The sequence below is a fragment of the Aphelocoma coerulescens genome, chromosome 4 (genome assembly GCF_041296385.1).
Source record: "Aphelocoma coerulescens isolate FSJ_1873_10779 chromosome 4, UR_Acoe_1.0, whole genome shotgun sequence".
Classification (NCBI taxonomy): domain Eukaryota; kingdom Metazoa; phylum Chordata; class Aves; order Passeriformes; family Corvidae; genus Aphelocoma; species Aphelocoma coerulescens.
The window spans coordinates 46,965,954-46,983,910 of NC_091017.1; the positions used below are offsets into that span (position 1 = coordinate 46,965,954).

Sequence of the window (17,957 nt, forward strand, 5' to 3'; positions counted from 1 at the left end):
GGTGATGATGGCCTGATCCATAAAAGCTTTCAGATGAAGTGAAGGAAAAGTGATCAAAGTCACTTTCACTACAAAAGGATGAACCCTCTATCTGGATAAAGTCACTGAGATCAGAAACCACTCCATCTTGATCGCTGTCTGAAAAATCTATATGAGATCGTTGTGGCTCATCACTGGTCACTTCAATATGAATTGGCACCAGGGTTTTAGACTTGTAGCTCCGTTGTACCTGAGAGGGATGTCTGACTGGAGTTTCTTCTTCCAGCAAGGATTCAATAGAAAATCGCCTCTTTGGACACAAGCCATTTTTAGGAGGCTCTAATGCAACACTTGACAACATGTCATCACCAAGGTTCGGCATTGACTTTGATTTCTGAATTAACTTTTCAAACTCTGATATTCTGGTTGGCACCATGTCTCTGGGCACCTCCTCAGTAGAAGACTCTCTCCATCCTTGAAGAATACCTTTGTGCTGTTCTTTTTCATATTGCAGTATTCTGGACTTGACAGAACAAATCACCTCAGAATTCATCAAGTCCTTGCGATTGATGCGGTGCATCTTTTTGTACATCTTCAGGAAACCTGGAGCATCATGTGCAGATCTGTGACGAACTCTTGACCTACCACTACCACGGCCCTCAACATACGGGGAGTTCCAGTTCATTGAGCAAATTTCTTTGGAGTCCTCCTCACATAACAGAGAGCCCATGCTTTCAGCCTTGGCCTGTGCATCGGGATAGCTATCGCGATCATCTGTTAGCAGGTCATCGCAGCTACGAGATTTCCTCTTTGGAGAAGCAGTTTCCTCTGTGCTACTCCAGACTTCTGCATTTTGGCGAGTCATTTGCCAGCCATTCTTGTAGCTGGTTGCCCTTCTTGAATCATTTGGAACAGCTAAATGTTGTCTGTAAGTGCTACAGTAATCTAATTCATTTGAGGTGTTGTGGTTGTGCACCGAGTAACTTAAAAGGGATGGATATACTTTGCTAATATCCCCACCTTTATAATCCGTAGAGCAGCATGGTAAAAAAGAGACATTGCCAGAAATTAAAAGATTCAGAAAGTTGGAATTAGCATCAGTATTAGAAAGACTAGAAAAGAAATAGCAATTAGTGCATCTATCAACTTAGGTCAGTACATAGTTTGTTACAGCCTAGGACAGCAGAGCTCATAATTAAGTTATTTTCCAGCTGCAAAAATGCCCTCATGATAATGTGAACAACGAAAAGAATTCCATATTAATTATGGAGATGTAATCTCCTCCACAGCCCCTGCCATCAAAGCAACACAAGAAACCAAGCATTAGTTGGGGATTAATTGGGAGCTTTAAGCAGGTCAACAGACAATAAAAGCTGCGAAGTACTTAAAGATGAAGCCAAGCAACAAATCTAGACCTCAGGAAAATACTGGCTTTTCCACTTAGGCATTCTGAAAAAGTTGTTTAGGATTTTTAACCTGTATAATGCTCAAGAGTTCACTGCACCTGCATATTCTAAGTTAAAATAAAGATAAATATTTAGATCAAATAGGAAATTTCTCCTAGTCATTCACAGGTAGCCTGCTCCTCCCCTGTGTGACAGCACTGAAGGGAGTGGTGTTTAGTACAGCTCATGCAGGGCAGAACAAGACAGCTCAGGAAATGCTAGACAAGTGTAAAGGAAGGTGCATCAGTTTACTGAGCCTAACCAGAAAGTAGAAGTAAAAATAATCCTTAGATTGACTTCCATAACAAAGGCCTGAGTTTTCAAGCTTTAAGACATTTTTATGCGCATGGTAGATCTAGAAGACACTATGAGACAAATTTGGAATGGTGGTCTTTAATAATTCCACTGAACTTTCAAGAATGGTCTCAAGTGGCAACATTCAGTTCAGGAAGGATGCTTCAAACAGCTCAGTCTGCTTTCTACAAAAACTGAATCTAGATCTGAAACTGAAACACTTGAGTTCAACATTCATGCTGATCAAACAGTTTATAATGTGCTCCTTCTTTAACAAATTGGTTAATTTCAAGAAAAATTAACATTCTACAGGGGTCATAAAGCTGGGAGAGAACAGAATGTCACCTTCTGAAAGCTAATTGGCTGTGGAAAATATACTTAATGAAAGGATTTTCAAACACAGGAAGTGTTTTAAGTCATGCTTAGTGCTTGTTATTGGTAATGGAATCAAAGGCACATGCAGGTAAATGGAGTTTTTCAACCTTGTACTGCCTGGCCTGGTACACCAAATAGATGAGTTTATCCACTGTTAAAATTGCTGCTGTAACACTGGGTTTAAAATACATTTGCTTTTCAACCACCTCACTCTCAATATTCCTCATTGCTTTTCTTTGACACATTCTGTTGCAGCCTGGATTTTATGTTCTTTTCACTGGGAATTTACTTTTACAGATTAGTATAGCTACAAAATAGAGCAATTGAGTGAATAATAATTTGAACAGAAGGAGACATATTGTACACAGTATTACTTTATATATTACTTCTAACATATGTTTTACTGGAAGCCTTTTGTCTTTGTAAAAAATCCATCTCCAAATCCAAATGAACAACTGACTCTCTGATCTCTTTCCTGGAGAGATGTGGAAAACAGTAATAGGATGGTGATTTACTTGTCAAAAATAAGCTAGTTAGATTGTATCAACTGTACTCAGTACTTCTAAGGATTTAGAAAGTAAAAAATCAGACTATGGATGCTTTCTTGATTAAATTAGGTCCTGATAACTAGGCATATTGATTGATAACTATGATTACATTAGGTCCTGATAACTGACAATGTCTAAGACATCAGCTATGGATTTAGAAGGTCTACTGTCCTGGAAACACATCTTTAATCTTGTAGGTTATTTGTCTTGATTTACTTTCTCAATATAATAAAACTAGTTTCAAAATCACAACAATCTAATAAGAGAGAAGTAGAGATAATAAAAATGTTAGGGCTTATATATTGTGGTAGAATTAATAGTCCTCTTTTAGTCAATTTTCTTTTGTTAGAACAAGCAGTTGAAACTGGAAAATCCTTGTTATAAATCCAGCTTTTCAGCTGAAAATTATGCATATAAGAATAAACAAGTCAGCCTTTCATGAAAGATCCAAAGCTGTTGCTTCACATCACATCCCCTGGGGCAAAGCACCGATAGGAGGCAGTTGCTACCAACATATTGTACAACACATCATCATCAGTTTTCTGCCAACTAATATGGTCTCTTCTTACCTTTTGCCCTTGATGGAGAAGAAGGAGATGAGCTAGTTAAAGGCTTCCTAAGGGTGGTACATGGGCCCTGTGTGTCTGTACAGCCCAGGTTAGGTCTGTTTGCATTCTGATCACTGTGTGCCCTCTGATGACTTACAGCAGGTTCTGACTTCCTTCGTTTTCTGTAGTCACTCGCAGTACTTGCAGAACTACAGAAAAAAAGCAGCATCAGTAGCAGTCTGATTCTGAGATCAGAATTCAGAATTTAATGAGTAAGCTCATAATTATATTATTGGTTTATAGATTAAAAAATGCCAGAACAAATAGATGAAAAACACGTAACAGGAAGAAGCACTGGTCTCACACATCTTACAGCCTACTTCACAGGGAAAAGATGAATTTGTTCTTAACCTGATTGCTTTAAAGTTTTACAAAATTATAATGCCATTTTCTCTGAAATACATGCATCAAGTTTTTTTAGACTATTTTTTTGAAAACTAGAATTTAAGTACAAAGATAGGAAAAAGACAGAGATCAAGAACAGTCAAGGCAGCATGCTTAGGAAAACAGCACAGAATATGCTGCAGGCGGTAAGGGTAAAGGATAAATCACTGCTGTTCAGAGAGAAGCTCAGGGATGGTAGTGGAAAGACACAGAACACAATGAGGTTTATTTTGAATGTAAACACTAAGTCCTTGTAAAACTGCAATAAAATTATACATCCGTATCAAAATCAACACCCTCTCCAAGCATCTAATTTGCCAGTAGCTCACAAGGTGAATGCTAAAATCTGACTCTTCACAAAATCTGCTGATTTCAGGTCCAAAAGAAGACCCTCAGGCTGGATAAGCTGTGTCTGCTGAAATAATAGATGGTATTTCTTACCTAGAGGGCCTGTCCAGGCCTCTGTCTGTTGAATAGTGATGATATAAGGAAGCCTGTGAAAACAAATACATGGATTGTTATATGTTTGTATTTGAAAAAAGAGTGACAATTTTTGCTTATCATGTTTGATGACTCTTTGTTACTCTGTGACAAATCCTATAGCAACAGCCCACAATGATTAACATCCTGGGCACTCCATCATAGACACTGCAACATTTCATGAGAATAAATTATGCAGCTTTTAAAAAGCATCGCTAGATTTCATTTCCTATTCTACTTCAGTAACAATTTTTCCTTTAAAGCACTACTAAATAATGATCCAAATCATGCTTTTCTATACACTTTTCAAAACCAGATATAGAACAGCTGAAAAAAATCTTTACTATAAAACCATAAAAATCTGAAAATAATTCCTTCATGTACATGTGAGGTCTGCAAAGCTTCTCCTCATCCCCCAGTTACTCACCAAAATCCCACAATCAATTATAGCCAGCAACTTTTGTAAATCCCATGATGTTTGTGGTCAGCAACTGGCCTTATATACCTTACAAGCCTGGTAAGTCATTTCTTATGGAGTTACAGGTGTAGCTACTGCACGAACACTGGGAGATGGAACTTCCATAATTATATTATTAATACAAAGTCAACCTTAAATGACTACTAATTTTAAATTAACCATTTCAAGCCTTTGGTCAGAATTAAGTGATACTACAATTCTGGTAACCAGGTATGAATCTAGAATGAACTGTGTGGTTCCTGGGGTATTTCTTCATGGGTACAAAGAAGTGAGTTTCAAGAATTAAACTTCTTTCAAGTTCTTGGCATGTCGCTTCAGAGTTAACCCAATGGACTAGAAATAAGACTATCATACAGATTTCTAAGATGCAGGAAGTATTTTTCCCCTCTACAGAGAACCTTCTTGGCTTTTTCCCACCGTGGAAAAATCTTTGTACTGAAGCACTGCAGTAGTAATGGCAGTAAAAAAGTAGTAATCCTTTCTTTTGTTAGATTTTATTCCCCCAGTGATTTGATTTGCAAGTTCATGAACAGAACTTTACCCAGGTTTGTTAACTGACACTTAGGTATAATACCTCCAGAAGTCACCTGTAGTCTTAGAATATTTGGGAACAGATTTTGTAGGACTGTGCACTTTAAGTGACATTCTAGAGTAACTGTTTAAACTGCTTTTACAGGTGGGACACTATAAAGACAATATGGTTGTTCCCTTAGAGTTCATTTGTCAGTTGGCTTTAAGACCTGAATCACATACCAAGTGATCCCATCATGACACTAACTGAAATTTTAATTTTTGTATTATACTAAAATTCACTATACTGTGGGACAGGGGGAGTCACGCAAACATGCCCCAATATGAATCAAATGTTATCTAAAACTTGAGCTAAGAAAATTCCAATTTTTTAAGTATTTTTTAACTCTAATTTAATTTAAATCACATCCAAATCAGGTAAAAAAATCTGACTTTTGGAAAGAATGGCTGCTGAGGTTAATAATTCAAAGACTTTAAAGCTACTTTCCAGAGAATGTAAGTCTTCTAGAACATATTTAAAGTGACTTTTGCATAAGGTTAAAATATGTCTGTTTTTTCTTAAAAGTAGGTTTTTTGATGTATGGGCCAGTATTCATGTATTTCTCCTGTGTTACTACTTATTACTACTATTGTTTTCACTGTTAAGTACTGTTATGTTCCTAAATTCCAGTTTGGATCAGAATGACATGCTGTATAACCTCAAAGGTAGAATCCCTCCTCAAGTCATTCTTCACCTGCATCTCAGTTACAGTAGAGAATGAGAAGCATGCAATCCTGAGCACGAGCACCACAGGAGGAAGGAGAAAGTGGCATTAAAAAAATACCAAAGGCAATTTGTCCACCTACTAGGGATTCCTATTATGTTCATTCTTTGCAAATTAACATGTCCTCAAGCCACGCTCATCTGCTATTTCCAGGCTGTGTATGAGAGATCTTCACAGAAACTGGGAATTAAGCTATCCAACTTACCCAAGAAGAGCAAGGTGAGGTAGAGGGACATGTATCCCATTCTCATGGAAAGGGAAGTGTGCATCAGTGGTGTCACAAGGACAGCTCTCCTGCTAGGACACATCTGTTGAAGACAGGCCCCCAACAGTACTGATTGTGTGCCCAGCTTCTCTCATGTTTCCATCAGTAAAGGTTTGCCTCATTCACACAATGATGTACGCTCTGCCAGGTGGCTTTCTGTGCAGTGGTGCCCCACATAAGTGTTTTTCCATGGTGGGAGAGCACACAAGACTGTGGCATATGATCAAGCCTCTTATTTTTAGCTGCTAAATTTTCTAAAACCAACTTTTTTTTCTGCAAATAAAAGTGAAGTTATTTCTTATAAGTTTTAATTTCCTATCCAAACATAGATTTCAAGGTGTTTTTTAAATCATCTGTCATTGCATTGTTCTTAGATGATAAATAAACTATTTATGATATCTTAATTTGAAAACTGATCTGAGGATGTGAATGTGAAGAACAGAAACAGACACTTGTAATATTTGAAGTCCATAACCTAGCTCATAAAATCAGTGGATTTAAACATTAGAGAGAAAGGGCACAGTAAAACCAAACCCGTACTATCTGCTGCAGGAAAGAAGTAAAGAATCAAACCTCCTTTCCACAAAGAGATTAAATACAAGCCTTTTCTATTAAATATAAGCTTTTTGAAGCCAGTTGTGTTATGGAGGTGATGCTGATGATCATCAGATATTCTCAAACAATAAACCTGCCATTAGCACCTAGGAAATTATCCCTATTTTATTTCTCAATATCTGGAATGTGTATTGGGCTCATGATGAGTGCACTACTGACCACCTCTTCTGTCCAAACAAAATATCCTGCTATTTGTCTTTTAAAATAGATTCTGAGGAAGGTATCTATTCCTGAATTTTTAATGTTCACATAGTTCATATTTTCAAGTTTTTCTTTACATCCTCTGAACGCTGAAAAGTACTTTGTGACGATTCTCCCACCACTTCCAAATTCAGTGATTTTAAGATATATCCAATACTGTGAGGTCTGTCTGCAATAAAACCATAGAAGCCAGACACAGCGTTGCTCCCACCAACAGCCAATACAACCACAGTACACAAAGGCCTCAGGTCTGTGTGCTTCCCTACACTACCAATAAAACACACATTCAGCCTGTCCTGGAAAACGTCCGAATCTCATTTCAAAACTGGCCACAACCATCTTCCTCCTTTTGACCAGTCACTGCCACGGTCTGGAACCAGCAGAGGAAGGAAACTCGGGACCACAGGTGATCTCCTAGAACTGTTGCACGAGGTGGCACAACCACTGCAGATAAACTGTTACTGTGGATTCTTTTGTGCAGATGCCAACCACTTCCACTAGCGACCACCGACCACCTGTGACGTGACAGCGGCCAAATGGCCCTGAGGCAGTGATTGCTTCCCACCACTTGTAGTGGCTCCATGGCTATACAGACCATGATGTCACTCCCAAGGGCAGAGCAGATCCCCACTGTCTCCTATGGAAGGCTATGGGTAAATCACACCATGGAAACCATACCAGAGGGAACTTCCTTATCCACAGCATTCCCCAGGCCATAGACAGTGTGTTAGTGATCAGCCTAAGATGGCTAGAAGTGTGTATCATGCCAAAATTGTCTGCTGGGTTATTAGATGGCTTTTGCTTTTCATCCTTTAAGATTCCCTTATCATCTTGAATGTAACTTGCCCTTTTATCCTTTATTTGGTGCTGGCTTTGAGGTTTTTTCTATATGACAGATCCTGTATGCTGCTGTCTTGGGGTGACATTCTACAACACCAATTTTTACCACAGGCATATGTAGAATGTGTGGAGTTTATACCTTCTCTCCACAGGTAGAGCTTAATTGATGTGACATACAGAGGAAAGGTGAAAGTAAACACTGCATGTGGTTATTTTTTACTGCTTCTTTTACTGTTCACAGCTGTCCTGTCAGGTCTTGGGCATTGACTCACTTTTAGATGGTGCAACTGAACACGTCTCTCCTACTCCCCCATCTCCAAAGATAATTAGTCATCTTGCAGAATATTCAACACTGCTCTATATGAATAAAGGCCACTTGAAAAAATTAATTAAATATTGGAGATGACAACTCCAAACTACCAAATACAGATTTTTGGAATACTCTGATTTCATTTTTATTAAAAAAAATTAGATATATATTTAAAATTAAACAGTATTTTAGCTGTTTTCATGCATCAAGGTTTTAATTATGACTGAAAATGAAGCTAGGGAAAGTAGGCAAAAAATAAAAAGTAAATATCAAATAGGTTTGTTAGCATGATGGTTATAATACTTTATCAAGTTATTTTGAATAGTTTCCCCCTCCAGAGAAATATTAAGTTGCTGTAGTTTTTGAACATGATTTATCATATTCAAAGATTATTAAAATTTCAAAATTAAAGACAGGAGTTTATGTAAATTAATCCAAGAGAAAACCAGTGTTACTTAATAGCCATTTTACCCAGACCTACTGAACACAGGAATATTTCAAAGTCATGTTAGGGCTTTTAAATTGTCTTCCTCAGTGTATTGAAAACCAACAGGAATTAGAAAAGGCTTAGAAGCTTTTCCTTTCAAAGAACTGGCCCCAAATGTCACAACTATGAGGTTTTTCTAGATACATAGAAAGCTTAAAACCAAACCAGAGTAAATTGCAAGCAATTAACAATTTAAGACCACAATTTGAATTTAACTTTTGGAGACATTACGGAAGATGAGAGTGAATCACAAATATGAATGAAGTAAAGCCACCACATGAAGCAAAGTTGCCAGTAGAGGATTCACTGACTTTTGCCCTAATGCTGTAAAAATGGGGAGGGAGTGGAGAAGGAATGAAAGCCTGAATCTCTCCCACTCAGAGTAGGGCAATGAGAGCCCACTACCTGATCTTGATGAATTTTATTTGGAGTACTGACACAACTGTCAATCCTGAGTTATAAATTACAACAGTACTATTAATTGCTGCTTTACCTGATGAGCAACCTTAGTCATAAATGCTTAATTGGAGAAATGACAGCTTAGCCACAAAGGCTTTCACTTGACACACAGAATTTGCAGTCAGATATTTTAATTAAAAAAATATACTGTGCTGAAGGATTAATTGTGCAATGCACTTGCCCAACTCTGAAAAGTGGGAATTTGTCAAAGAGTTAGAGACGTATGGACTGTTGTGTAATTCTGGGTGTTAATCTCTGAGGAGTTTTGGGGATAAGGACTCACAGTTCCTAGGATAATAAGATCAACATCCAAATGCACTAGTGATCTGGAAAGATATGAAGACAAAGATACAATGATCGTGAATTAGAAATGTCTCATAGCTATCAGAAGGAAACCACTAAATTTTAACAAACTTAAGACATAAATGGTGAGCATTCCAACCCTTCTTCCCAAGAGAATCATCTGAAAAATAACCATTCATTTACCTCATTGGAAACACCAGAAGAACTCTCTTGAACATAGTCCAAAAGCTTTTTAGGTGGCTGCGTCATAAAAGCAGAAGTGTAGAGATGAAATGGAGTAGAATCAATGGCAGCAAGGAATGAAACATGTGGAAAAGGTGACACAGTTAGAAATAAAGTGCTGACAGTGTCAGATACAAAGAGTGACACACATGGGTAGAATGGAAGGATAAATTTGTTATTTTTTAAATATCTTAATAAAATGTTAGTAACTTTAGGTGGTAAAATTTACAACTGGGATGTTTGAAGAAATACCAGCAGTTTTCAATACTGAGATAGAAGAGTATAAAGCATCACAGTTATGCTCTGTTGGAGGAATTTCAATATATTTTATCTTAAAAGTTATCATTATCAGTATAATATTGATGAGATATGGTTCATCAGAAGAATTTATCTGTACTGTTTCTGCCTACCTAGAGGGAGGAATGACAATATGGCTTCAATAGCTGGATAATGGACATAAAAAGTAATCAATGAAAATGTGATAACATTATAGACCACTGCACAAGAAATTAAACCCAGATACATTTAACTTCTATTTTTTTAAATTTTGAGTGGGTATTCAATGGGTAATTTTTTAAAATGCTATGATTAAAACATTAAGGTTTTAAAAGAGTGGATATGATTGGCTTTCTCTTCTGCTCTCCCTGAAGTAGCAGCAGGGAGTTCTGATTTTGGCTTATGGATAGCTAGAGAAACTGACTAAGGTTCCTGGTTCCAGGATGTCCTCCAAGGCCCTGTGTCAAGTGCTCAGGTTCCTCATGTAGCCTGACATGTCACTAATTAAAATTCTGATGGGCCTCCAGAGAACTGTTAGCTAACAGGGAAAGAAAAGAATGGAGATATTTTAAACTCTGATATTCTCAAGCTCATGTCTACTTCAGATTTCCTGTCTATGGCCAGATGCTTTTGTTTTTTAATCTCCAAAAATCTTGGGGAGGACCCTGGGGAGCTATGAGAATGCTCAAAAAGGCTGAGGGAATGCTTGGGTTTACTTCCCTCCTTTTTCTAAGGTGATTTTAACTTCTGTCTTCTACCTGGTGGATATTCCAGCTATCCTCTTAGACATTCTTCTGGGATGAAGACATTTGCTATCCTTTTTCCTAAAGATGTTAGAATGTACAGGAAAGAATTTGAGCTCTGTGGAGCCAGAGAGGGAGTGTGCAAAAGCAAGAGCGGGTGCATTTCCAGCCTAGTTGTTAAGGCATTGTGCAGGGAGGAAGTGAAACCTAGTCCTCAGTCTTGCCTCAAGGACAGTGTTACTGTTTTACCCTTGTAAAAAATATACACACAGCCTTTAGTGCTTAGACACAACTAAGCCTGTGGTATTTGCAGAAGAACTGCAAGTGCTTAAGAATTCAAATGTGAAAAATGGAGGTATTTCTGATTTTTAGCTGTTTCAACCAGATAGAACTCCTCAGGTTTATAATTTTAAACATGAGTGCTTGCAGTGGGTCTAAACCAGCATCTGTTTGCCAGAGCCCTTTTTCTAGGTAATACCTATTTGTGAAAATTGGAGCAGAACTGAAGTCTGTTGGTTAAAACAGGTGTCCAGCTTGAAAACAGAGCAAACTCGTATCTCTGTGTTCAGGTACAAATTACGTATTCTGCATGTGTGCATATAAGAGATGAAAAAAAGGCAAAAAACCCTCAGTATTTCCTGCCATAAGAAATTTGTCTATGGCTTCATACATTTAAATTTTGATATAGTCCTTTAAGTAAAATACATGATTTGTAACTTAGTATCCCTAATTAGTATCCCTAACACAAACTGACGTTTTTTCTGTCCTAGAAGATTGTTCAAAATAATGCAGCCAAATGCAAAAATGTAGGGAAACTATCGAACATCCCTGTTTATCGTGAAATTTGTTATTAAATACTTACACACTACTATATGTCTAATACATACTCCTTCTTAAAGCTATTACTGAAACTACTCTGGCAAGTTAAGAGTCTATTTGAAAAAAAAATACTTATATTCATGGGACTTCACTGCCCTTCTTCTTCAAAAAAAATTATATTAATTTTACTGGCATATACTTGCTGAATCTGGTAATTTAAATTCCTAATTCTAAAAATATTTTTTCCTAATGTGTAAATACCAATATTCTGTCCTCACTTACCAGACGTCCAAACTCCAGCTCTGAAAAGAATTTATACCAGGGTTCGTTTTCTAAATCTATGTCATCTGGGTTTATGCGATCAGTCTGGAGCAGTTGTGAAGGAAAAGGGAAGGAAAAGGCATACACTGAGCAAAGTGCTAGAAATGCTATGTCACTCTAACAACAAACACACAGACATAAAACAAATATGGGGAAAGAAATGGAATAAAATCAAAGAATGAAGATGGTACTTAAGATAGAGAATATTCTTGTTCAAGAGCTGTCATTGACTGGTAGCTTTAATACTTTGCTTTTTGTTGATGTTCTTCCAAGGACTGGAAGATGTTAAATGTTTTAAAATTACACCTTTAAAGCTAAGAGGGCTCTTTGACCTTTTCTTTAACATCACTGCATTAGTTAATTACATTTAATGCTGCTAAAGATTCCTTGTTAGGAAGATGGTTTAAATGATTGTCTTCTCCAGCATAGGCAAGAAATTGCCCATCTAATCAGCATTAAAGACACAAATTTATCTGTATTGCTTTCAGTCATTCCTTGTCTTCTCAACAAAGCATGTTAATTCTGAATCTTGATGTCTTGAAGCAAGCGCTGAGCAGAGATAAGGAAGTTATGCATCATGCAAGCATCACTATGTTGAGAAGCCACTTCAGCACATGAAAAGGAACTGGTATATTTTAGTCCTATGGTCAAAACATAGGGAACAAAAAAATTATGCATTCCATAATATTTGTTTCAGTAGTACTGTGAAATGCTTTATCTCACATAGCCTTGTTGACATAATGAAGCATTTTTGTTGACAGTGAAATACATTGTTTTCATCTGAAAATTTTCACAGGCAAGGGATAAAGTAGCAATTGAAGATAGCATTAAGGAAATTCTTCAGTGAACAGAAGAATAATTGACAGATTTATTCAAGTAGCATGAAAACATGACGGTGCAAAACAGTACAGCTCGAAATGGGATATCTAATCGACTGTAAACTTGGCTGCATTAATTACTTTCTAAATAGCTTCAGTTTCTTTGTAGCATCTGAGGTAGGCTTTCGTGCAGCACAGAATTACAGTGAACTGTTGGGTTAAAGGTCTCTGAAACAGAAATCCTCTTGTTAAAGACATTTCTGAATTTAAAATCTGGTTCTCCGTAAGTGTAATTATCAGAACCTAGACACTAATTATGATGTGCCCTAGAAAGCAATCATCAAAGAAAACAGGGTCCTGCATAAAGAATGATACTGGTGATCAAGTATGTAACACTTTTTTTCCTCTGGAGTCAAACTGTCACCAATACACCAGAGCCATCACATAGAGCTACTTCTGCTTTCTGCAAAAGATAACATTGTGCTCATGACTATTTCATGTAATTAAACATCTTACAGGACTTTTCTTGCTGCTTTTGATGTTACTGTGACAGCCTGCCAACTCTGCTCTCTTGAAAGGTCAAAACCCTTTCAGAACTACCTTGGTGCTCACATATATATGAGCTGTTCATGCAATATCTGGACCCCGACTGTTCTTTTATACTCTTATCTTCACAGTGTCCTTTCAAATAGGGGAAGTAATATTCCTGTGAATGGAAAGGGAAGTGAATGTCACTGATTAAAAATTTGCTGTGCTCCACAGCTGGGTTATGAAGTGAAGCTGCTCTGGACTTTTGCCCTGAGATTTCCACCATCCACAGCCGTATCTCAGCAGTACTAAGGACAAGTGCTTGAACTCAACTATAGACCCCCAAGTTTTTAGTAGAGAAACACCACTGAAATTAGTTTCATGAACTGACCTCTAAAAAATGTGTGGATTTAATAGAGACTATGACTAATTTAAGAAAAAAACACAGAATTCTCTTGTACAGAGATATGAAGACATGAGGGCAAAAAAAGACAAATTCATAATGCAGAAGATAACTTTGCTGTGTATCAAACTGGTTCCCATTACAGAGAAGGCTTGCCATATTTAGAGGTTTTTTGCTTACCTTAAAAAAAATTCCACAATTTACATTGTTATATATAATTATATGGATAATCTGAGGAGACATTCCTGAACAATTCTTATCATCCTTTCTCCAAACTAAGTTACGGTATGTGGATATATTGCATGCTTTTACCTTTATATTCTACCAAAAAATTAATCTTCATAGAAATTTTGATATCAGCAAATGGGTGTATTTACATAAAATAAATAAATACATAAATCACTTAAAATGTATATAGGGTTGGAATTGTGGAGCTTTTGGCACTAGAAATCCAGGCCTACTGACATTACTTGCTTGGGTAGCAAGTGCCAGCCTTGTGAGCCTCCAGGTGCCCTGAAGAGCAGCAGCCCCACACCTACACAATGATGGACCCATGTCCCTCCTTGCCGGGAGGCAAGATCAGCTGGGCTCCCCCAAGCCAGCCAAGGAGATAAAAATGAGAATGGGAGTTGCCTCCCTTTTCAACTTCAAATACTCTTGCAATTAGCTGCAAGCTTAAAAACCCTCCTATTTCTGCCGGTAAAGAAAAATCTAGGAAGAGTGTATTTTATCTAGCTTCTAAGTTTACAGTTCTTCTCGTGTAGTAGTTGCAAATGAAATGAGACTGTTACAAAGTATGTATAGCTAACTCCACGCAGACAAGTCCCACTTCAATTTACAGCTTCAACCGCAGAGGGCAGCAAACAAACGGAAACTGAGCACTGAAGTCTGCAAATTCCCTGCTGCCTGCCAGTTCTGGAGGGGACTGCATTCCCTGTTCTACCAAGACCAATGCACAGGCAATTGATTTGGCTTGGGTTTTGGATTCAGTTTTGCTGACAGACCTTTTTCTATTATCTCCACTTCTAAGAGACTTAAAATGAATGAATCATTTTGACTTAAAAGTCTCACAAAGTATCTCCCAAACTACTGAAATAGAAGGTAAAAGCAATAAAGGAAAATCCCTTTTTATGACTTGTCAGTCAAGTAATGTTCCTACAATCTATCCTTCATCTAGTAATTTAGTAATATTTTGATTATTTGTTGAAAATATACTACTAAAGATCACTAAGTAACCTTACTCCTTTTGCCTTTTGCAACAGATGGTCAACACAACACTGCATTAGCATACTCAAGTATAGAACATGGACAATGAAAAAAATTACATCTGTAGTATTACATGTAGCTTTGCCTATTCTTGGTTTGATACACAAATAGACATTCACAGGTAATAATCAAAACTGTGCATCTAAACTCACAAGTTAAATGGTCCTCACATGTAAACCAATATTTTGCATTTGCAGGTTCAGACACCAAACTGAAGCCTGTCTGGAACAGTGGGTTGAGATGCCTGTTGTAAATTTGAGGTTGGCATTTTATTATCGCTAAAGAATTTGGTTTTGCTTTTCCTTTTTTTTTTCTTTTGGACTACTTTTAAACAGCTGCGGTAGCTCCAAGTCTACTACCAGATGGACTTAGTCTATTTCTTTATGAGAAGAAATATTTTTTTTAATGACATATTAAGCATACCAAGCAGAATATTCTGACAACCAGCTTGAGATGTCAAAAGCAACCAAATGTGCATGTTCTAAAGAAAATTTCAATTTTTTCACTACAGTAAAAACCAAACAAAATAAAAAACAACAGATGTACATCATGGAGCAAGCCCAGTCTATTTCTGGCATTTGACAAAACAGTAATTTTTAAAAATTTCTTCTAATCCTGAATTCCTCTGGCATATAAACTCAGTAGAAAATTTGTATGTTGAACAGAGATTAAAAAATGTAGAACTATAATTTAACCTCACAGTTTTATTTGACTAGCACATGTAGACTTTTATGCTTAGACTAAAACAACTAATGAAAATAGAGGCATTGCTTGTACCAATTTATGGTTTTTTTACAGTAGCACTGAGATTTTTCCTTACATACTCTACTGCAGAAATAGATATATGTACATGGATGAAGGAATTGCTTCTCATATACAAGGTAGAAACTCATAAATAATAAAATTTAATTTCATTTACACATGAGTAAGATTAAGTTGTTACATTGCCTGTTTACCTATTAATGGAAAGCAAACATCCATTTTAGGAAACAAGTCCATGGTTTCGATGACATTGGAGAAAAAGAGGAATATTTTTTTGAATTGCAGACACTGCAATGTATTAAGTACATAAAGCTAAATAACATCTTTGTCAACAGTAGAAATTCCAGACTGATAAAACTGTGATAGCTCCCTATTTTTTTCAACTATGTTACACTAGTGTCAGCACAACTTTCATCTTATATTAATTTCCAAATTTTTACAGCTCTGAATCATACATAAACAAAAAAATCTCACAATTCTGTACATGAATATTCTTTTCTCAGCTTTTAAAATTTCTTATACAAAGAGATGCTTCCTTGTATGTACATCAGCTAAGCCTAAACTTTTAGTCTAAGCTTCAGATGATAAAATATGACCTTACCCTGGATGGATACTGCTTATTAGGTACAACATGACTAAAGCTTTTCTGCATGAAAATATTTTAAGGACCAAACAAAGCTCAAAATTCCATCTCTTGATTTAGATCAGCAAAAGTAAAATGCATAAGCAAGCAGAAAAAAGGATCCAGGAACAGTCAGCAAACCTCACTTTTTTGTTATTTCATTAGTTTTCTAGAATTGAAAAACTAGCTCTGATGATATTCATTAGCAGTGCAATTCTTACATGAATTATTTTTGTTCACATTACATTAGAGGAAAATGTAATTTATTAGAAAAGTGAGGCGATTCTTGGAATACACTGAAATCAGTATAATTTTCTTATTTTTACCTTGAATCTGCTATTACTCTTTGGCATTGGGAAGGCTGGAAAATTACCTCAGTGTTTATAATGCAGCCATGGGACTTAAAAAGTCCTCGGAACAAATGACACTGCCTTTTAAATAAAATTATTTGTCAAGTTCATCTGCACTCAGATACTAATTATACTGATTCATTACCAGTTCCTACAGAAATGCCAATTTCCTCCTTGAAAAACACATCAGTTCTGAAAGAACTCAGTTTCACAGAAAAAGAGCTTGGTGTATTCTAGCTAACAAAAATTAGATTCCTGCAAAGACCTCAAAAACAAAGGAAAAGGTGCTTGATTCAGGTGTTTCACATTGTTGATATGCTGCATATTCTGAAATTCAAATACTTCCTTAATTTGCTTTAAATTGGCAAAATAAATTCTGTGAACAAGCATGGAATACAGAAGCAAGTAACAATCCAGTACTGACTTCATAAAGCTCTTCTTCAAAACTGGACTCCCTCAAACATTTCAACCTCAACGTAAAACACCAAGAAAAGAAAATACTGCCATTGATACGTAACAGCTTTCCTAAAATAAAAAAGTTGTTATTATAGCACAAAGCTAAATTAGAAGGGCTGGGTGAATGTGTCTTTCAGCAAATGAAAACTTCTGTTAATTGTCATTTTGCAAGCACTAAGCATAGCTTTATTCCACAATTGCAATCATTGCTCAGAAAACAGGAATAAAGACCTCTAATTACATGTTAATGTACACTCTGTAATCAGAGCATTTGAGGCTGGAAAGGAACCCCAGATGTCATCTAGCCCAACCTCCTGCTAAAGGTAGGTCTAATCATATCAGGTTGCTCAGGGCTGTGTCAGTCCTGTCTGGGCAACCTTGGCCAGTATTTGACCAAAATCTCCTTAGGTATACAATTCAGCACATCCTGAAAATGCAAATATTTTATTTTTACACATTATTTAATCAGGTATCGTATGTGCTGTTAATATTACTGCAAAAAAGTGCTGGAGATGCATACCAATTAGAAAAAGCTGTTTCCATCTGTTCTGCCTAACATCCATGAGGTTTGCATGGTCGTGATTTCTTGGAAACACTGAAGATGTAAGTTTAGCAAATAAGCCAAACCCATTTTCAATACAGTCATGAGATAAGAGCAAAGACAAATTGCTGCAAAATGTATTTGAAAAAGGATCTTCAATATTCCTCTAAGTGGTTATTATTAGTAGTAAATAACAAAAAGAGAACCTCTTACCAAATCTCTTACTGTATTACCCATTTCATTTATGTGTCTTACCGGTCTTTCGTGCTCAAGGATTGATGACTTTCCCGGCTCATATTCAAAAATACTTCTGGGTTCAGAACGGAACTTGCGAGTATCTACCTTTCTGTCAGGAGGATCCCACTCGTTCCTAAACAACAAACACAAGCAACTGAGCGAATTTACTGTCATCACCACGTGCTTTACAGCTCTGTACAACAGAAACCTGCAAAGCCAAATCACAT

The 17,957-nt window shown here is 36.7% G+C and overlaps 1 protein-coding gene across 31 annotated transcripts in view; it reads right to left on the reverse strand.

Annotated features, from left to right (window-relative positions):
* The window catches only part of SORBS2 (sorbin and SH3 domain containing 2), a 208,262-nt gene that overhangs the window by 26,711 nt on the left and 163,594 nt on the right, over positions 1 to 17,957 (reverse strand). For 20 of the 31 annotated variants that reach the window (XM_069013875.1, XM_069013876.1, XM_069013880.1 and 17 more), the window contains 5 exons: positions 17,749 to 17,863; positions 11,709 to 11,792; positions 9,550 to 9,606; positions 4,075 to 4,127; positions 3,211 to 3,398 (listed from right to left, as the gene is read on the reverse strand). In XM_069013875.1, coding sequence (XP_068869976.1) covers positions 3,211 to 3,398; positions 4,075 to 4,127; positions 9,550 to 9,606; positions 11,709 to 11,792; positions 17,749 to 17,863 — 497 coding nt within the window. The remainder of the gene's footprint in view (positions 1 to 3,210; positions 3,399 to 4,074; positions 4,128 to 9,549; positions 9,607 to 11,708; positions 11,793 to 17,748; positions 17,864 to 17,957) is intronic. The other 11 variants (XM_069013887.1, XM_069013886.1, XM_069013903.1 and 8 more) reach the window with 2 other exon arrangements.